At 45.7% G+C, this 22,523-nt stretch overlaps 1 protein-coding gene across 1 annotated transcript in view; it reads left to right on the forward strand.

Moving 5' to 3' along the window:
* Positions 1–22,523, forward strand: part of LOC144135190 (arylsulfatase B-like) — an 83,057-nt gene that overhangs the window by 34,883 nt on the left and 25,651 nt on the right. Inside the window, exons 3-7 of the mRNA XM_077667932.1 lie at positions 741–900; positions 11,555–11,664; positions 13,869–13,979; positions 16,619–16,744; positions 20,914–21,040. Coding sequence (XP_077524058.1) covers positions 741–900; positions 11,555–11,664; positions 13,869–13,979; positions 16,619–16,744; positions 20,914–21,040 — 634 coding nt within the window. The remainder of the gene's footprint in view (positions 1–740; positions 901–11,554; positions 11,665–13,868; positions 13,980–16,618; positions 16,745–20,913; positions 21,041–22,523) is intronic.

Here is a 22,523-nt window from a genome sequence, read left to right on the forward strand (position 1 = left end):
CCTGCGTGGCGCATTATGGCTGCCGTTGTACCGCTAAAGTGCTTATAAAAAAGTTGGTGCGGGTTTCGCTGCAGCACGAAACATTGCTGCACATGCCTCGCACTTGCACGTAGCCCTACAGGCTGCGGCAATGGCTGAATTCGTTGAGTTACGTAGAACTAAAGCTTCTGCCAGGAAACCCTGTTTCCTGCTCGCAAGGAACGGAATTTATTTCCGTCTTTGCATTTTATTTTTGTTTTGAACATACCTTGTGATGATAAAATATGAACAAACCCAGTGGAAACGAAGGGGCATTGAGCCTTGAACAGTTTTATTAGCATCCGACGATACGAGTGAGGCAGGTCAGCTCGCACATACAATGACATAACCAGATATCGGAGTGGTTATAGGTTGCACATCAAAGAACGCAAATTAAAGCAGTGCTTAGGGTCGGCAAAAACATAGAACTTAAACAAAAGCATTCGATCGGAAGAATGGGCAGCATAATGCATCACTAGAACAAACGACATGTCAGGGTGATCGTGAGGTCTAATGCCGTTAACTTAAATCTATGAAGTTATGCGGTGAGGCTTACACGGGTCAGTCTATGTTGTTGTACACCCTTATACGTCCCTCGCGCATACCTTATACGTATCTTTGCTTTCTTGGCTGGCAACCGGCAAGAACATAGCTTTCTTCAGATGCTATCTCCCACTTCAAACGCAACGTCATTAAAGTTCCTTCTCACTCTCTGTGTGCAGGGCTGGGCAGATACAAGCCTCTATGGGTCGACACAGATCCCGACGCCCAACCTGGACGCTCTGGCAAGCACGGGTGTGCTGTTCAACAACTACTACGTACAACCGCTCTGCTCTCCCACCAGGGCAGCGCTGATGACCGGTCTCTACCCGGTCCACAATGGTCAGATGGTCCTCACTTCTCTACAAGGACAGCTGTACAGAGGACATTTCACGCAAACAGCACTAAGTGCTAAAAGACTACATGTTCGCCCACACAAAATCTCAACCCCTTTTTTAGGAAGAAAAGGGCGCAATAGCTGTATCATCCTAGATGCGCACATCGACTATGACGTGGAGGAATGGATGCTGGAGGTCTGCAAAGGCGAAAGAAAGAGGCACCGTAGTAGGGGAATTCGAAGTATGTTTGACCAAACAGGGTTCATTAAAAGACAAAAAAGCCGCGAAAGGAACAGGACTAAGGGCGCGTTCACACTTGTCCAAAAATCCAGCGAGCGAAGCGAAGCGAATTCGGCCGCTTCTGACACCGACGAAGGCGGAAAGCGGCGCGGCGAGGGCGATCGAGCTGGACCCAAATTTTTCGCGTTCGCCGCCGCTATAAACATGGCGGCGCCCTTCGACGCGGGACCCCTCGGCTCGGAATGAATTCGTCGTTGTCGCGGTCTTTGCGATGGGACGGCGGTCGATCGCTTCCTCTCACCTCACTTATAAGTAAACGTATAAGTGATAAATTTGTTATGTTTATTATTTAGAGTGACGATTCTACCTCTAATAGGCTTAAGAGAAGCGCTGGTTTTACTGACAGTACTAGTTCCCGTCCTGACAAGCAGATGGCTCCACTAGGCTGGGCGTTTCATTGCGAGTCTGTTTGCATACGCTGAACTAAAAATGGGAATGTGCCTGCCTTTACGTACGTAACCGTGCATACGGTTGTGGTACACAGACAGTATCGATTTATGCTCTTTTGTAACTAGCTTTGTACGCCGCGTGCGGTGACGTGGTGTCCGGGAAGTGTGTGAAAAAACGAGAAACAGCAGTGGCGCGGCGGTTCCGCCTCCCCCGGGCGTCAACAGATGTGAACGGGCCCTAGTTTTTCCGGAGAGCGAATCCGCTTTGACGCGGCATTATGAACTGAGCATTTATTCAAAGCCAGCTCGGCTTTTATAGACAGATCGCCCTTACCCTTGTAAACACCTGTGTTTTCTACTTCTATCCTATCGTGCCTGTGTTTTTTTTTTCCTATCGTGCCTGTGTCCTCTCAATCTAAACTCCATCTAGCCCAGCTTTCTGCCTTAAATTCTCTTCTAAGCCTGCGACAAGCTGCTAGATAAGGGTCAAGAACATAATATCGAAAACAAGTTTGACGGCTCAACAGACGCAAACCGCACTTGGAAGTGGTGAAATGAAAAAAAAGAGCCAGGGACACTTACGCTACGCTTTAAGTGTAGGACGCGAAGCATTATTGGTTTGCTGCTACTTTAATTTTATATACTATTTCTTTCTACTATCACACTCATTAGCATACATCAATTGCCACAGTAGACCATGTGACAGACCTGGAGACACAGAACGTCTCCTTTTATACAAGTGAAACCAACGTGCCCCGACGGCTAAGCAAAAAAAAAAGGAATTAATATCCTGAAAGTCTTAGGGGTAGCGTGCCTTACTAACAGGTCAAGGGTTATGGGTTCGATTCCGAACTGGTTGCATCAATTTTGTTTTCAGCGTATTTTTTACTTATTGTCTTTATATGTCATAGTGACATTTCAGTCATGCTGCTAAATCAGTCACAGTTTAATTTCTTCTTTACTAATTTTCGTTCCGCAGCACCTCGCGGGACGTCATAACCCTCGTGACATATCGTCAATTGGTCTGACGACGCGCGTGGCTTTTTTTTCAAGCATTCGCTCTGTCACTGTCGCGTAAAAAGTCACAGAATAAACAAGGAATTTTTCATATTGAAGACATGGAAGGAAAATTTAAACTTAAATGTCGCGTGGAAAGTAGAGATATCTTTTTGGGTGATGGCAACAAACGGCGAACTACGATATTCCACTGGCTACGAGCGTTAGATTGCCGCATCCTCTGCAATTTCACTTTGAGGTTGTTAATTTTTTGTTTTTATGACCTCAGAGTGCTTGAACATTGGGTAAAAACCCCACCAGCTGCTGTAGTCGACTGGTGGATCTGCCCCACAGACCCTATCGAAGGAATGCATCTGCGGTCGTAATCGACCGCCCGCATCTATCCTGTGTATTTTGCCTTTTTTTCTCATTTTGACGGTCTTGCCAAAATCGCCCTAAAACTGATTTGGTTTTGTTTATGAGGTATAACGCACCAAAGCGACATGGGCTATGAGGGACGCCGTAGTGAAGGGCTCAAGAAATTTCCACCACCTGGGGTTCTTCAACGTGGACTGACATCGCACAGTACAGGGACCTCGCCCTAAATCTGATCCCTTTTAAAGCTTCTTCAAAGTGCGCCAGCGTCGCACCTTTTTCATTTCGCCTTCATTGAAACACGACCGCCGTTAATGGACTGTAGAAGGAGAATATTACATGGGTGTGCAAAAAATTGGCCTTCTCAAGAAAATGTCTCAAATCATCTTTCATTTAGATCACTGCGCTCACAGTAGCATACAGGAATATAAAAGGGCTGTCTTCCAATATAGCGGAGTAATCTAATTCCTTTTTCGACAGATCCGTCAACATCGTGCAAGGCATCGCTTCTTTTCTGACGCATATTTTCCATCTATCCAGGATCTCGTCATTATATGCTCCATTCCCATCACATTTGCTCCGTAGCACTACAACAATAACTCAGGTGTAGGTAAACCGACCGAAGTGCTCTATTTCAAAACAAGCTGAGTGCATCCCAACTTGTTTCCGTAAACTGCTCAGCTATTTCTTTTTGAAAAAGCATGCGAGGATTAAACCGTGATTGTGCTCATTATGTATACCCAGTCAATTAGATCAAAACTCTTTTCCGGGAAAAACAAAGACCTGCCGCATTTGAGCTTCATTATTGCACTTTGCAATTGTCACAGCACGATATCCGTGCTTGTCAGTGCAAAAGCAACCTACGTCTCTTTATTCTGGTTTTTCTCGAGCACTGTTCCACGCATAGCTAATCGTTTTTCTTACATTTCACTCCTATCCATACTCATCTCCACATTCCTGGAGCACTTGGCTCAATGCGGACCACTCTTACACGTTCACTGCATTCAGGCTCACCGGTGGGTTAGGTCCTTTATTCCTGCTGTGCTGCACGGATACTGGGTCGCTAGATGAAGCTGTGGGACAGCTATGAGCTTTCAAAAACCTTGTGAGAAGCACACATGCCAGGTTCATATTGCCGTCTCTTTGCGCTTCGAAGAAGTTGGCTTTGCCTGTGGCCAACTGGTCGGTAACGCCGTACCCAACGAAATTTAAGGGTAGCCCTCCGGTGGGCCACAACGCACAGGTATTATGTTCCGAAAGTTTCTACTTCAGTGAACCTGTTAATTGCCGGTCTGAATCCTTTAGGACGCTCAGTATGTTTTGTGCACCTAATTGGTCTGGAATGAAAAAGTCCTGTCTCTTTCCCTGCACACCTTCAGTTTTGTTCTAAAAAAAGGATTAGGAAACTGTACAAACTATGGGAAGACACAAAGCGGACCTCTGTGTTTTCCTAGTCACCGCACGGAAAACTTTCATTAAGAACATTTCGAGTTAAAACGCTACAGCAGACTGCACCCATAACGAATGCGTTGTTGCCTTTCGTGAAATTCATTTCGTGCCACTCACCCTTATTTCTGCCTGTCATTCCGCTTTACAGCTAAGAAGTTCGACGCACTCGGAATGTGCGGTTGTATTTCAGCTCTTTGACATGTGTTTCCCGGATGTCGGCAAACCTAAGACAGTAAACGAAGCTTCGATTCACTAATATTTTTTTTATTCAACAATGCAAGGATGTTGATATCGCCCGAATGTTCTGCTTGGTGAACGCTCTCTCACAACAAGCTGCAGACAAATAATTTGGGCACGAATTTTGAGGTACCAAAATATTTTCTTATGGGTCATTCACAAAGAAATGTTTGCTTAACGTGCAACAGGTAGCGCCACTAGGACCGCCATCATCTCTGTCCTTTTGTGCCTTAAACCGGTGCTCCGCATCTTGTGTTACATGTCATATATGTGTTACAAAGGTAGCTCTTCATGCATGGTGCCTATGCTCGCTTCGTGCGCTACCCTGACTCGGCGTGCGGCGTAGGTCTCCAAATTTGTTAACAAAAAACCAACCGTCGTGTCCGGTTCGCATACCTTAGCCATGGCATCCAAAAACAGTCGCCCTTCACTGGGAACGCGGCGGTGCTTCACATAAACAGACAAAAACAAGCAAATATAAAAACGTTGCTCTCAGCGCAAAAGGTAATCGTGCTATTATCGCATCTTCAAAAAAGAAAGCCGCTTATAATGTGTTTGATCCGGAGTTCCCGGGTTCAAACCCGGCCGCGGCGGCTGCGTTTTTATGGAGGAAAAACGCTAAGGCGCCGCGTGCTGTGCGATGTCAGAGCACGTTAAAGATCCCCAGGTGGTCGAAATTATTCCGGAGCCCTCCACTACGGCACCTATTTCTTCCTTTCTTATTTCACATCCTCCTTTATCCCTTCCCTTACGGCACGATTCAGGTGTCCAACGATATATGAGACCGATACTGCGCCATTTCCTTTCCTCAAAAACCAATTATTATTATTATTATTATTATTATTATTATTATTATTATTATTATTATTATTATTATTAATCTGTTGAAGCGAACTCCGGCAAATGTAGACAATCAACGAGATCAATCGAAGCTTTGCATTCTTGTTGTGAATTCGATCGAAAACGTAAACGCCGCCAGCGTCAAACTCTCGTAGTGTGCACATGGCAATCCCGAGGAAACACGTTAAACAAGACTCTAACCCTTTAAAAGGAACCGAGAAAAAAAGCACATAACTGTCTATCCTCAGTCCTTTACTCGAGAAGCTGCAGCGTCCAGATGAATGCAAGAAGCTACTCATAATGGCACGTACGCGTGCTTTTTAGTTTCAGGTAAAGAAAAGTTTGGGGGCATTTAAACTCTGCCTTACAGGTATGACGCTATAGTATTAATGAGCCCCTTCAGTGGCCCAGGGTCCTATTTGCATATCACTTCGCAGACGCGGGCAATGCTGTTTGTTCTAATTCTGAATTTTTCTTTCTCTTTTTCATTTTCACAATACATGCAAGGCTTCCATTGAACCAAGACAATTAAGCTTTGCCCAGCGGTCGAGGGGTGGCGCGCCCTGCTCACGACCTGGCTATGACGTAGTAGTTCGAGTTGCTTTTTGACCACTTCTGTTTTCAGCGTCATTGCGTTTCTTTCTTCAGGGCCAGTACGCTATAAACAGCAATGAAGTGACGACCTTGCAGACCAATGAAGAATTGTGTAGTGACGTCGTCATTATTGTTCTGAGTGATTGTTGTGAGGAGTTTGAACCCCTCTTTTCAACACGGCCGCTATGCGCATTCGCGCACCTCTTCTCACTGCTGCACTGATTATGCACAAACTTCTAGCTCCTAATGCGCACGAGTTGATGTTAGGGGCAGGTGCGTACGATAGATGGCGGTTGCTGTCAAGCCAGCACGTGCCACTTCGCAGGAACATTTCGCACCTCGCGAAACCTGATCGCGCCTGCGTCTCCCCCTGTGTTTCATTTCCACCGGTAGCAGATGAATTTGTGCCGGTCTCCATACGGCGCAACGTGTTATAAAAAAAAATATTGGCAGTGGCTTAGCGCGGCCATGCCACGATATACGTAGCGAAAGCTAAGGCATAGCTAAGTTATCATTGGTTAATCTTGAGTATAAGTCGAGGTTGCTCTGGTTGTCTGGCTTCTTGCTGCCACGTTGCTCGTCACGTGGATGGTCACGTGACCAGTCATGTGGTCGGTCACGTGATGCGGTGCGACCACGGTGGGAATCAAGCACGGTGCAACTGCAAGTTGTTGGCCAATGTCGCTTTCGCTACAAAAGGCGGATGACCCGCACAAAGTCACGTGGCTGTGACGCCCCGACCCTTAAGACCAATCTCAATTTTCTCAACACCTCAGCGAGGCCAGGTTATCTGTTGAACGGAATCCTTTACGCTATTGCATAAAAACCAACTGTTTGTCCTTGCACGCACCACGCCTGACAACCTTTGGTTCAATAAAAACTTGTCATTTCTGCCTTGCCGGTACATAGAATAGTATCTATGTCATAATCGTCGCCATGGAGATTTATACAACCTGGCACCAAAATCCGCAAACTAAAGGGATGACCACCTATGACATCTTGACCACTGCTTCTGTAGCGACGTCAGCTCTATTCCTAAAGCAAATAGAAAGTAGAGTATTCCTGTGGTCAGGTCTGCTGAAAATTTCATGGGGCAGCTTACGCACGGAATCGTTCTTGGCGCAGATTGTCTTTTTTTTTTGGATGACCGCATGTTGATAAAATTTTATGGGGAGAAAAAAAGGATACAAAACACAAGTTATTGGAGGTTGGTGTGCCTGTGTATTTCACAAGGGCCTTTGATTTAGTCAAACATGATCTCAGGGCTCAAAAGCTTCAGTAACATGGTGTCCGTAGATTGCTTTTGCAGCTATTTCGCTCGTACCTGCCCCAGAGAAAACAAGTTGTTCGGACAGACAGCGAGAGTAGTTGGTACGATATTGTAACAATTTAAATAACTGCGCAAAAAAGGACTGTACAAGACGAGCTGGGAGGGTGCAATAAACCAGTTGTAATTCTGCGCTCGTTCCGTGTGCTTCTTTCTTGGATCAAGATCTTGATCAAGATCTTGATCCAGTCCTTTTTTTGCGCAGTTATTTATTGTTTTTGCCTGGTTGCTTCGTTGCTTGGCAGCTCGTTTGATTCCATCACTGACTGGCTGGTTGGCTGGCACCTTGGCTGGTTCGCTGACTGGTTGGCTGGCTAGCTGGGCGGCTGTGTGGTTGATGGCTTGGATGGCACCTTGGCTGGTTGGTCGGTTGCTTGGCTGGTTGATAGGCTAGTTGGGTGGAGGCTAGGTTGTCTAGATGGCTTGCTGACTCCTGGACTGCTGGCAAGCTGCTGGGTTGGTTGCTCCATCGTTTGGTCAATCTTTTGATCGGTTGATTGTTCAGTGAATGTTCAGTGTATTAGTCAATCGGTTGTTTCTTAGGTTCATTAGATGGCTGGTTGGTGATTTGGTCGATTGCTTGTTTGGCTTTTTGGTTTAACTTCGTTGCTAATTGGGACTTGACACTGGACTTAACACCTATAAAGACGACAGAACGAAATATCTAGGTAGGTTCTCCGAGTAATCTGAAACAAAAGAGGAAAACATGCGTGGTATTCGCAGAGGCTATACCAGGGGCGGGAAGCCTCAAGGTAAATTTATTTGTCCACTATCAGCGCTGCACAGACAAATAGATAGGAGTGATTTAGTATTCACAAATAAAGCAAAGGTTTATACATAACTGCTCGTAATGTGCTGACTTCATCGCTTCAAGTTCTGTGACGAAGGCAATGCAGGCAGGTTGGTGGTTGTTCTCTCAGCTCATCTTTGAAAGAAGAATGAAAATTTTGGTTTTTTGGTTAGTCCAACTTTGTATGCTTATTCTAAACCCATCAGCTGTGCAAGATGAAACGTTATTTGCTGCAGAGAAGAGGATCTGGTTGAGCGGCTCATTAAATACCTGCATTTTTTTCCCGATGTACAAAGGTTTGAAATACAACTTTGCATGAATTATCTGGAAGGTTCTGAGTTTTTTTGTGTGTGTGGCTGTGACATTATAGTCACTTGAATAGGTAGATATAGCAAGCCGATCAGCATTTATGAAATGCTGACTGTCCCGACATCTTATTTCCTCTAGCCTTCGAACTGCAAGCGATTTCAAATGCCATATCAGCTTTAGTTGTCGACCCTCCTTATAACCGGGTGCACATATTTACTCATTCACAGGAACCACTGAAACGTTTAAAGAAAGTCCGTAATACTTTTCGGGTTTCGCAAGCCGTAAAAGCTGCTTGTCAGATTTACCCGGTGCCTAAACTCAACTGGGTGCAAGCTCGCACAGATGTTCATTACATCGCAGCTGACATGATATCTCATTTAACAGACGTTCCACAAACTCCCTGGCATCTTTACCACGAGATCCACTTCTGAGATATTTAACATCTTCAGCCTGCCTCAGGCAGCGTACAGATGCTCTTATTCCCCGGTGTGCTTACCCCCCTTCCCCCCACCTATCACGGATGGAGAAGGCCTCTCCGAGGCGTTTTGCGGGTCGGAGTGGCCCTTTCGCCTGCAGCTCGCAACCAGTGCGAAGTGAGAAAATTCCTGCGCCGGCAAAATGCCCTCACCGCGAAGTACTGGCTTCCGACACCAATGTCTATCTGTTTTGTTACACCTTTTTGTTACATCCTTTTTAAATGATTTGTTTTCCGCCATGCATTATTGTGACTAACGGCAAATAGAAAAATACAAGTATCAAAGGAGTCCGAAGTATCGCCGCATCGCTATAATACAATAACCGAAAGGGCCATATGAACAGGTCCTGTTTTTTTTAAAAAGCGCGAATGGTATACGTCACATTAAGGCATGAGGGTCTCATAGGATACCAGACGCGCACCCGTGTTTGTCTGCATAGAGGCACTCATGAAGACCACATATGGCAGGGAATGCACTGATGAGGGGGCATAAAATATTTTGGTAACCAATGTGCTTGCACAATTGCCGGGCAGGTAAATACTGACCATCCAATCTCGATTTGAAGCTTAGTGCTCTGCAGTGGCATTTTATTTAGCAATATCCTTACGCCGGCGCAAGGCATAGATACAATTCCGAGCATCTACCTATAAATATATCTTTTACTCGAAAGTATTATTACGGGCCATAATGTACTCGCACCATAAATTGGATTAAGCTTGGATAAAGCTTGGATTGGATTAACGACTTTATTATTTTTTAATCTTTTTAGGTTGTCCCAACCTAATATATGCATGAATGGCTGGGGGGGGGGGGGGGAATCCGACTGTGCAACCTGCTCGTCGCAACCCCCCCCCCCCCCCCGCCACCGGACACGGGCCGGTGTAGTTGCACCTACAAGGCTATGTTCTGGTGCAACGCCAGTGGCGGAGATGCGTTGGCCGGGGCGCATCCTCTGGGGATGCGATACCTCTTGGGAGTGGCAGCGATTCCCAAGCGATTGTGAAGGCTAGTCGCACTCGTGCGGTCCGATGCCTGAGCGGAGGCAGGCCTGGAGAAAACCCCAGGCTGGACCCACGAAATACGGCGCGGAAGACATGTACAAAGTTCAAAAGGTTTTTAACTACATGCAACTTCCCTCCACACGCGGGGGCGTGCAAGTCTGGCGACCGACGTGCCGCTTTCTGGTTACAGGAAAATCTAGTCCGCGCGGGGGTTCACCACAGACAGGCATCTCGGAAGCGATGCCACGGGGAAGCGGCCTCATGGCTGAGCGCGGGTCCATCGGGATCATTGCGGGACGCCGAGATAGGGGGCGCAGTACGATCAGTGCAAAAACCGTCGATGTTGTGGAGTACCGGCGGAGTTGCCCCGGGTCATCTCACTCTAAGCCAAGTTCTTTGTGGCCCCGTCAGCCCAGCCTTGAATACTCCCTCCTGGGCAGGAGCGGAGCAGGCTAGGGAGAAAATTAAGTTCATAGTTGGTTGGTTTGAAGCACAGGTGGGTCCCCCAGATGTGTTAGGTCATGGTGCCCTGGGTCGGAGGGCCGATAGGCTGATGATTTAGGCCTCTACTGGCTGGATCACACCCCACGTACTTCTGGTTTCTGAAAAACCGCGAAAAGCACTCGACGCTTAGTAGCTGGCAGGTTGGAAAGAAACCCTGAAAGTCGTGGAGGCGCCCGAGGTAGCTGACCCCGGGTTAGGTTCTCCTGTTTCCGGCGGTCGCAGCCGGTCGGAGTCCGGCGGTCGGAGCCCGGGTGGCAGGGTATCCTGTGAGCGGGGCTGCACCACTGGGCAATCTTGACGCCCTCCCTATACTGGCCAGGCAGGCCAGCAATGGTGTCGAGACATTCGAAGGATCCGAGCAAAAAGCTCGCTGTCTCCATTCCCATCCCTATGCCCATAACCCCTTTCCAGACAACCTATCCATTTGATCCATCCTGTCAGCTAAGTCCCAGGGGAGATCAAGGTAGCCTCCCCGGGCCCGCTCCCCCGGATGTGGGTCGCTATGTAGCTCTTCCCCCACCCCTAATTTTTTTTACATTTTGCCCACCTACGGGTGGTAAAATTACTATTGCTCTCAGGCCTTTTCTTTTATCTTCAAATTGGATTAACCCTTTTATACATCAGTGGTCAGGCCGGGGCTTATTATTTTTCAATCTTTTTAGGTTGCCCCAAACAGCCTAATATATGTATGAACGGCTCCTAAGAACTGCTCAAGCTACTTCGCCCCAAGCACTCTCCAGATACATACTGCTTGTAGACTAGCCCGATTAGCAGCTATAATATAGTGAGGTGCAGAATGAGTTTTATTCTGAGTGCGATGACGATGCGACAAAAAAACACATTGGTGGTAAGGTAGGTAGAGATTCGAGTACACACTTGAGAATGCACACTGAAGTAGAGTGGCATGTAAACGAACACTATTTTTTGTTTTCTTCCTTCCAGTGCTGCTTTTGTGACAAAATGCTTCAGACAAAATGAACCATCAACAGATTTGTGAAACGATATCTGAGTCAGCAGAAAGCGGCCGATCATAAGACTGTTCATAAATTCCTTTCTTCATTCTAATTACAGGGGTGTATACTCCATTACAACCAGCGATGCCTGGAGGTTTGCCTCTTCGCTTCAAATTACTTCCTCAATATCTCAAGGATCTTGGCTACGAAGCTCACATGGTTGGAAAGGTAAGCTGCTGCTCAGATTTTCTCTTAAGGTGTTACTTAGTAAACTGGGTTTTCCTAAGCAGGTACATTTTTTAGTCTTCCGTTGTGGGTGCACAAGCAATTTTCTCCCAGCCTGTTGTCCTTGAATCCAGAGAGGAATCAGTGCTAGTAAATGGTTAACAAAGACAAGTGGGCTAGCTGGAGGCCTGTAGTAGAATGCATACAGCAACAGCTTCAGTACAAGTCTGTGGAACATCCAGTGATCAAAAATGAATAATTAGTCATACGACTGCATGTTAAATACCTGGATCTAATGTATCTTCAGAACTAACAAAACGACAATGCTAGGCGCACGCACACAGTAAGGATCCAATGGGAGCCACGTTTGCCTAATGATGCGCAGAAAAGCTTAACAGTGAAGAAACCAGGTCTGTAGAGCAAGCCACGGGTACCGAACCTACTTACTGATGGACAAGGAAGCAATGCATGCGCGAGGCTCATACTGTTTGGACGGTATAAGAAGCCTTTGATATATCCGCTGTTTTAGCCGGCATTTCAAAAGAGCTTATTGTTTTCAGTTGCAAAGAGCACCTATCACATTTTCTATGGTGCGCTAGTATGGAGCCGAACTACTTTTTTTACTTTTGGTTTTTCCTGTCGGGCACTATATGAACAGCTTCATGCTATTTTACAAATATATTCATGTCGAGAGGTGAGTAACCTTTAGTAAATGATCCGAAATCGACATTAATCATGTTTGTGTATGTGTTCTTATGTAGCTGCACGCTTTTCTCCGCTTTTTTTTTCAATTCATTCCTGCATGCTAACGAAAAATAACAGAAGTGGCTATAATAGTATATATGCTGATGTGTTCGTGCTAACACCTTGTAACATCATTTATATGCATGAGATTAAATGAAGCTTCATTTTTTCTCTGTTCTGAGCACATTTTTTTTATTTTTCAGTACAGAGTCGCATCCTCACAATATTAGGGCCAAGAAAAAATCCATTCCTGTGGAGCTGGGCAACGTTAACACGAATGCTTGCCGGATATTGGTTGCAGCTGCTCACCACTGACACTTCTCCGTGTTAACATTAGGACTTTTTCAGCTTGATATTCACGATCGTGTTTTATGCTTAGAAAGCTGTAGTTGTTTCCGAGGGTTGGCATCTAAAAACCATTGAATGCAGTTAAGAAATGCATTAATTCAAAAAACTACTAGTTATTTCGTCTTTCACATTTAGAAGCTAGTTCAGAAAAGTTTGGGCTAAAATCTTCCGTGGCGTTCTAGGCAATATCTCCAGGATTAAAAGTGCCTGCTCGGGCAATACTACAAGGAATTCATCAGCTTGTTTAAATATCCAATCGACTTAATTCTTATTTAGGCTTCCTTGGACACGCGTGTCATTAAATAAATAGCGGTCCCATAAATGCTCTGACGAAGCTGTTAAAAAGCCCGACGCGTTGCAAGCGAGCATTGCCGACTAGCTGACTATCAGAGGGTGCTGAAATGTGTCCTCAGTTGTCTCAACTTCGATAAGAACTGATCAATGCTTCCGCGTTTAAGTGACCTAAAGTTGTTGTTACGAAACCTGGGAAAAAATCACGAAAATTATCAAGTAGTTAATTGTATACGGGCAAGCATTTAAGTGACGTATCACTCCTGGCGTACTTCCCGTTCAGAACTTTCTAGTTCAAACTACGACACCTCTTATCTCAATACACTTACAATCCTGCACTATTGGCAGGAAAGTGTAGAAGAGCTCAGCAAGAGTTTTTGTTTGCGTGTGTCTCGAACCATTTATCTTGATTTCACCTTCGCACTTCATTTCGTCCTCTAACCTCTGAGCTAAAAAAAGAAACGTTCCCCTCATGAAGAAAAAAAATCAACACAGAGCATGATCCTTATCCTGTTGTCATATACGAAGAATGCGGTGTTTTCTGCATGTTGTATGGTGCCTATCTACAGGACGAAAACTTTGAAAAAGCGTCCATACATGGCTTCCTAAAGCATTATTTCATCCCGTGTGTCACGCTCAGGCAACTAGAAAGAGTGGGGCATTATCCCCACTTGGGTTAGCTGGTTGCTCCTGCATGGCGGTGCTTTCGAAGAGACCTCGGCGAGAAGGTTTGAGTGCACGGTTATCGATGACGCGGCTTCACCGTAAGCTGCACTCAGTCTAAACCAATTTATTTATTTCTCTAACCTCTCCTCTTTTGGCAGTGGCACTTAGGATACTCAAGCCTGAACCTCACACCCACGTACCGGGGATTCGAGAGCTTCTTTGGCTTTTACACCGGACCAACGGACTATTACTACGAGATAGAGGAATTCGTACGTACAAAAAAAAAAAGCGTTCCGCACTCTTCGCGGTGTTGGAAAAGGAAAATGGGTGGCGGGCCATAAGCTTAGAGAAAAATTTTTATCGAGAATATTATCAACCTTGCGGCAAATGTGACGAGGGCAAAAATAAAAGGATGCATGCACCATGTGCACTGCTCTACCGCAGCGAACATCGAAACGTCAAGGAACTGAACAGAATTTTATGACAGAGCGAAGCGTTGTAACTGCTAAGAGAATACTTCTTATGTCACATTGTGACTGCAGATCCGGACCACTAAAGTGGAATAAACAATAAAAACTATATATATATATATATATATATACATTTAGTTTTTATTATTTATTCCACTTTAGTGGTCCGGATCTGCAATCACAATGTGACATAAGTATGCGCTCTCTTTCATAAAATCCTGTTCAGTTCCTTGACGTATATATATAAGATTTTCTTATATCATGAATGCCGCCGCGGTGGCTCTGTGGTTGTGATGATCAGCTGCTAACCAGAAAGACGCGTGTTTGATACCGGCCTCCATGGTTGCATTTCGTTGGAGGCGAAATGCTATATAGCCATGTTCTGGGCGGGCTCAGTGACATTAACGGATCCGAGGAGGTATACATTAACCGGAGCCCTTCCTCCAGTTCCAGTGCACCGTTCCTGATAGCCTCAGTCGATTTGGGACATTAACCCGTATAAAGCCAGACCAATCCAGTCATGAATATCAGTTTAAGTGTATCACCCAAAGTAAAAACCCGTGATGGCAACCAGTTTCTTCTAAAGGAAGGGGAAGTAAAAAAAAGAATTCACACATCAGCTCAGAAAATGTGTTAAACACTTGTATTACTTTGGCTCTACCTGGCGTTTGCATCAACATAGGCAGGCTCCTAGCAGTCAAGCCGATCTCTAACGTGCTCTCCTCGGGAAGGCTGTTTTTTTTTACCAAGTCTTGCTACGTCAACTCGATGCCCCCAGATTTGGTGGATTTTCTACGAGCGCCGCTAACGCGCCCTACGCTCTGAAAATTCAAGCGTAGATCCCTTGTATGTAGGGAAGCGCTTGCCATCACGTAGCTGGGCTGCGTAATTTATAATGCCGTAGCATTAGAACCCCTACCGTGAAAAAAACCTGGCGGGTACACTTAAGCTTCGCATTAAAGGTATGACGCGACAGCGTAATGGGCAAATCCTGTTATTCAGAAGGTCATTCTATACACTCTTAGATCCTTGGGAGTCCTCATACCCGTCCTGGCGCAGTGGTGGAAAAGTTAAGCGATGCGCCGCTGCCCCGCGATAGCAGGTGCTCCCAGCGGTGATCCTTGTACGATCCAGGTTTGGTCTTCCCGAGCGACCAATCATTAATTTAACTGCTATTTGCCAAGGGGTTAATTCACTAATCATCCGTTAGGCAGGTTGTGATGGCGCCACACAGTCGCGTGACCAGGGTGGCCCACCTGCTTCCTAGGTGGCTCTCAGGGCACCACCTGTCACAATCATGTTCGTGTATTTTCGCACACAATGCCGGCGCCGATAAAGACGCTACCAAATTTTCTGCAAACCGGGGCCTTTAAAGCTATCGGGTAAAATATAATCCGGTGTGGGGCGGCGGCGTAGTATTGTGTACAATGGGCACCTGCCAATACCTACCACTGTACTGGCGACATCAGCAGTCTGCCATGGTAGGTGAACCGAAGAACACCTGCCACCCGCCGCGGTTGGCAGGTTGCAAGAGGAAGAGATGAAATTGTTCCCGCTGCACTTACAGGGAAGATGAAGAAAAGGCCACATGGCTCGCTCGGGAGCAGTCCCGAAAAAAAACGATTAAAATTTACAATCATTTATAATGGCCATGAATGATTCAGTAAAGATGAAAATGATTATGAATGGCTCAGCAAAAAGGAAAATGACTAAGCTTTATTGAGCACAAACGAAAAGAACCGCGAATCACTCTGTAAAGATCACAGCAAAGTTGCTCCGCAGTCTGCTCAGCATATCAGAGTAAAGAAATGCATGTAAAATAGATAACAAAACACTTGAGGGGACACTTTAGGTTTGCCTTAAGAGTACGATCCAGTGACGTTAATTGGTTAATGCCTTCTTATGCCCAATTTGACGTTGTCTACTTACACTCATAGATAGCTGGTGATCCGCACACCAGTTTTGGTTCAGCGGTACAGTGGATAAGCGATGCGTCACTCTGTCGGCAGTTGGCTGTCTCAAAAACGCTACCAACGGGGTGGTGAGACCAAGGCTTCTCTTCACGAGCGACCTCTCGCGACCAGTCATTATTTTAACTTCCACCTGTCACGGTGGATAGGCTCCTCACAATTCGGTGGGCAGGTCCGGATGACATCCCAAGGCCACGTGTCCTAGTTGGCCAACTTACGTTCCTTTCCGAGTAATTTTTCGCTGACGCCTCCCAAGACGTTGACACTGACGCCGAGTTGTTCGTTTAATGGGACTCTTAACGCTACCGCGTTAAGATATGCTAGCGAGAGAAACAAAAGAAACTAAAACAACAAAAGAAATTAAAAGTTAGGACATCCTATGCTCACACAAGCTCATTGCATAATGGTGATTTACCGCCGCCCCGTAATTTCTGGGTTATAATTTTGGCGGTACTCTTGCCGCACTAGGATGGAAGAGCAGGCCTTGACTTTTGGAACAACACGGACGCATTTTGGCCCGACGGCAGCACGTACGCAACGACTATGCTAACGGAGAGGGCCAAGTTCATCATTGGTAACAGAGATAAAACAAAGGTGAGCACGAACTTCCAAACAATTTTGCGTCCGGAATGCCTTAGCGCGTACCAACTCGGGCAGAATTGATCGTTATGAATCGGCAACCCGTACGATTCCCCATCAACCTGGAAGTTTCATAACGATCGCGCATATTTTAAGGCGAAATCCTTTAATGGCTCATGCTAGCGCCTGTCCGTCCGTCCGTCCGCTATGCTCTTGCGTCCATGCCCTCCGAGATCACCCGCACGCGCTCGTGATGTCGGAGGCAAAGATGCGCCATTGATAGTTTAGTGATGCGCGAGGGGGCGCCACCGGTGCGTGCGCCGCGCCCGCGCCAGATGACTCGCAGCTGTCGACCGAGTCAGGTGCCGCGCAACCTTCCTCCTAGCGCAACGCATATGTAGTAACAATTGTGCACTAGTTTAACATCTTAACCACACATCAGTGACACAAGTAGCAACACCGCGCTTAAGGCTTTCGCCTTACCTCACTTATGTCAACAATGTCCCCCCCCCCCCCCCCTAAATTTTGAGAAAGTTTGCAGCACTACAAAGCATACTATAAGTACTTTCTTGCTTCTGTAAAGGCAAGCTTTTTAAGAAATAATGATTGATTCCGCTGACGACGGTTCTATGTAACGATTGCAATCTGCCTTGATTTTCCCCACAGCTGCGAATGCGGCCGCGTCATTTAGCCTTACAGAATAGTTTTCAAATTATAGGCTCTCGAAGAACGACCCTGTTTCCTAAGAAAAGCACACCTTGCCATGCTGTAAGGAAAACACGTTATTTTTGTCGCATCGCAAGCTGCTCTATGGGTAAGATACATGTCGCTACAAGAGCAGACTATGCGTCGCGACAAAAAACGCCATCGTGTTTGTAAACATATACTGAAAATACTCCACGTTGTAACCATAAACTTACTTTCTTATTCAAGGGCGCTGTGGTTCACCGATACCCGGTCCCAATGACACCGTGCTTTCTCTGTTCCTCGTTGTTCCTTCCACACTCCCAGGAGCGACAAAATCGACTAATACTAAAAAACCCGAAGCACGAGATTCTCTCTGTTCCCACCTTGAACGCTCTGTTTCTGCTCGCCTTCCAGCCGTGTCTACGCAGCGTGGCTTCCGAACTCCGTCGCATGGCTATGGAGAACATGTAAACGAAGGCACAAAAATCTTAGACGACACACTACATATATGTCTTCTTGAAGTGCTACGCTTATCAGACAACTGAGTGCCACTCATAAACGACGTGTTCATCAGGCAATGGAAATAAGGGGGCGTGTGATTGTATGTAGGCTTGGTAATACGTTTTGAAGCATTTTATTCGTGCTCCTTTGGGTACCAGTTCATAAACCTATTTACTGGGAAAAAGCAACCAAGCCTGCGACCAGTTAAAAGCTATCTAGTCTCGTGTAACGCGCAACTTCCTGAAATCTTAAAGGTCTCTAATTAGGTTAGCTAAGATATCAGCAATATCTTGCAACCGGGCTGCTTTGTTGTCGCTGGAATCAACCGCCACCATGGCTTACATGATGAATGAGTCGCTGCATCGGTTCACACAGTCTGACTTTATGCTCTATTTGTACGTGGCTGTTTCATTAACTTACCTTAGGTCTTCATCTCCAGGATCATTGAACACTTCACTTTTATTCAAGCGTGTTTGGCGTGCTAGAGGGAACTGAGAAGAAATTTAATTTCTGGTCACTCGAAAAGTTACCAATGCTAAAGTTATAAAGCGGTTACTTCAGAAAATGAAGAAAAAATGAAAAGTAGGTGTCACCCTCAGCAACCTTCTTAAAACCTTTGACGGCGTAAGAGTGTTTATGCGCAGATCTCTGAGGCAAAACTATATCGTTTTTACTTCCGCACTATGACCACGGTGTCTTTTTTTGTTATTTACATTACGAAGTTTATTTGTCTCTGTTTTGTACACCCACCATCCAAAGTAACTGCACCTCTCTTTGTATATGCAATAGTCTTGTGAAAAATTGAGACATTTGTAGGCGAGCAAATATTACTGTAACCTCAACGAGGCACACAGTATATTTTGCTGAGCACCATAATCGAAAAAACGCTAAGGCGCCCGTGTGCTGTGCGATGTCAGTGCACGTTAAAGATGCCCAGGTGGTCGAGATTATTCCGGAGCCCTCCACTACGGCACCTCTTTCTTCCGGTCTCCTTTCACTCTCTTTTAACACCTGCTGACGGGCTAGATGGTGCATTGAAGATTGACGGAATAATAAGCGCACAGGACCACACACACAGGAGCAGAGGAAGACACGGACTGGCGCTAACTCACATCTGATTTATTTTCAGCCACAGCAGAAAATATATAAAGGGGGGGGGGGAACATGCGCAGTACACACAAGACAAAAAGAACACAAGGTGATAAGGCAACCAAATGATCACATCAAACCACACGTTCAAGAAACCCGATTTCTGCTTTGTAGAGTTTAACCGACGTATCACGGACACATTTGTCGCCCAATTTCCTGATATGAAAGGCTTCTAGTAACTCGCGCGCGGTTTTATCTCGACCTTTACCTAGAATATTTAGAGCGCTCAGACATGGGTCACACCCTGTGCAGTTGGCGCAATGAATAGCCAATTCGTTCCACCTCCCCTAATAGCCCTCAAATCATTAATGCAACGCCCCGTCTGGCCTATGTAAGCCATCCCACATGTCAACGGGATCTGATACACGACTTCGGTGGAGCAGTTTACAAACTGCTTGGCATGCTTTTTTCTGCATCCGCTCGGATTACCATCTCGCGAAATGCGTGAGCACAGCTGGGCGAGCTTCTTCGGAGCAGAGAATACCATTGGCACACCATGTCGGTTCGCCACTTTCTTCATATGGTGGGCCGCCTTGTGTACATACGGTACCACAACAGGATTAACAGGGAAGTTCTCCCGATACTTCCCAACTTGGGAAGGGTTTAGTGTTTACGCATGAACTTCCTTCTCAGAATTCGTGGCAGTTTTTAGATATTAACATTGCCTTAAATAATGGGCACGTATGTTGGGAGTACGCACCGCGGGCACAGAAGGAACTTTTACCCTACCTGTCGGCACATTCCAAAACAGTGAAGAGAGCTATCGCTTTCCAGTGCTTGGGATCTGCCTCAAGAAGTCATGCCCACACTCTGTGCAGTCTAGCTTTGACAAGCAAATAAATTGGCTAATATCTGCTGGCTACCCCTGCGAGGTGATTGTGTCTGTGACGGAAGGCCTTTTACAAAAAACCAAGCGTGCCATGTTTGGGAAAGATATTGCACGGGAGAAGTTCCCTGTTAATCCTGTTGTGGTACCGTATGTACACAAGGTAGACCACCACATGAAGAAAGTGGCGAACCGACATGGTGTGCCAGTGGTATTCTCTGCTTCGAAGAAGCTCGCCCAGCTGTGCTCACGCATTTCGGGAGATGGTAATCCGAGCGGATGCAGAAAAAAGAATGCCAAGCAGTTTGTAAACTGCTCCACCGAAGTCGTGTATCGGATCCCGTTGACATGTGGGATGGCTTACATAGGCCAGACGGGGCGTTGCATTAATGATCGAGCGGGGGATAATTTGAGGGCTATTAGGGGAGGTGGAACGAATTGGCTATTCATTGCGCCAACTGCACAGGGTGTGAACCACGACTTAGCGCTATAAAGATTCTAGGTAAAGGTCGAGATAAAACCGTGCGCGAGTTACTAGAAGCCTTTCATATCAGGAAATTCGGCGACAAATGTGTCAGTGATACGTCGGTTAAACTCTACAAAGCAGAAATCGGGTTTCTTGAACGTGTGGTTTGATGTGATCTTTTGGTTGCCTTGTGACCTTGTGCTCTTTATAACTCGTGTGTACTGCGCATGTTTCCCTCCCCCCTTTTATATATTTTCTGCTGTGGCTGAAAATAAATCAGATGTGAGTTAGCGCCAGTCCGTGTCTTCCTCTGCTCCTGTGTGTGTTGTCCTGTGCGCTTATTATTCCGTCAGTTTTCACTCTCTTCTTCATCCCTTCCCTTACGGTGCGGTTCAGTTGTCCATCGATATATGGGACAGATACTGTGCCATTTCCTTTCCCCCCCCAAAAAACAATTATTATTCAATCAGGGGAAATTGTCTTGAGATCTTTCACAGAACCCTTTGTGCCGGTTCAAAGAACGAATCAATAATTGGTTATAAATTGTGCCTGCAGCCTCTCTTTCTTTACCTGCCGCACCAAGCAGCCCATGGAGTCTACGAGCCAGAGCTAGTCCAGGCACCTGAAGAAAACGTCAAGAAGTTCTCCTACATCAGCGACACGAACAGAACCATTTACGCAGGTACGAGGAGATCGTTGTGGCAATGGTGCAACTTTGGGAAATATGCAAATCAGAGAAGAACGCAGCTTACTATGCTTGGAGGCATGTCTTATATTACCATAATGAGATATGGGGTGCCAAAAAAAATTGCGCTTGCAAAGAACAAGCGATAAAAATAACAACTGAAAATTAGTTTTCGAGGAAATGAAATGGCGCAATAATTCTCTCTGATCTCGTTAAAAATGCGAACCGCGCCACAAGGGAAGGGAGGAAAGCAGGAATAAACGAAAACAGAGGGAAAGAGATGCCGTTGTGGTGAAGTCCAGAATATTTTCGACCACTTGGGAATATTTAACGTGCACAGCACACAGCCCCCTTTGCGCTTCGCCTCAATGGAAACGCGGCCGCCAAGGCCGGGTTCTAGTCCGGCACCTTCAGCTTCGCGTAAATTAAAAGTAACAAAAATTTAAAACGCGCGATCTTGCCGCCACGTTTCGCAAATGGCACTCGCAATAGAAAAAAAATGTCCGATAGCGTTATCTCAATACAAAACAAAACTACAACAGATCTCTGCCGTCAAAATTTCAATTCTTATAGGAAGCCTTGGATACCAGGGATGTTTAACGGGAAAAGCGTTTTAGTTCTTTAATTTTAAACTTTTCGTTTTGGCACAAAACATGAAAAATAGAAACTTGAGAAATTTCCTGAGAAAGGGCAGTTACTGTTTTGAGTAGGAAATCAAATTTTCATTCCATCATGTTCTTCAAAAATATTTTTACTTAAATGCCTGAGTGAAAACTGAGCCACTGGGTTTAAAGTCCAGCAAAGTTAACGGTCTTCATAATTGTGAGAATGGGCCTAGAAAATTTTTTTCTTTTAAACTGCACACCTTTGAAAACAAGCTTATAGGTTGAAAACATAAACACAAAGAAACCGATTCAACCGTTCTAAATCGCTCTGAAGGGCTTCAGCACCTTATACATTACTCCAGTAAAAAATAGCTTTTTTTTAATATTCCGCAAAAATCAACATGCTCTTTAGTAAAGCTGCTTAAAGACCACCCTCTGTGCTGCTTCTCTCACGTCCCTGGGTAGAGACAGGAAAGAATATTTCGGCACTTCATAATTTTTCAGAACTCCGCTAGCTTCTGAAAAATTTCGCTTTACCGTGTTTCGAGCAAGACTTGCAGCTCTGACTGAAAATGTTTCAGGGCTTACAATAAGGACTGTGGCCAACTACTGACCGGTTTATGGTTTATGGGGGTCTAACGTCCCAAAGCGACTCTAGCTGTAAGGCAAGCCATAGGGAGGAGTTCCGGAAATTTCGACCACCTGGAGTTCTTTAATGTGCACTCATATCGCACAATACACCGGCATTTAGAATTTCGCATGCATCGAAATTCGACCGCCGCAGCCGGGACCGAAGCCACGTGTTTCAAGTCAACTCCGAACTGTATTTACATAAATTCGTTATTTCAGGAATGAAAGGAATAATACTACTTTGA

The sequence above is a fragment of the Amblyomma americanum genome, chromosome 5 (assembly GCF_052857255.1).
Source record: "Amblyomma americanum isolate KBUSLIRL-KWMA chromosome 5, ASM5285725v1, whole genome shotgun sequence".
NCBI classification, from domain to species: Eukaryota; Metazoa; Arthropoda; class Arachnida; order Ixodida; family Ixodidae; genus Amblyomma; species Amblyomma americanum.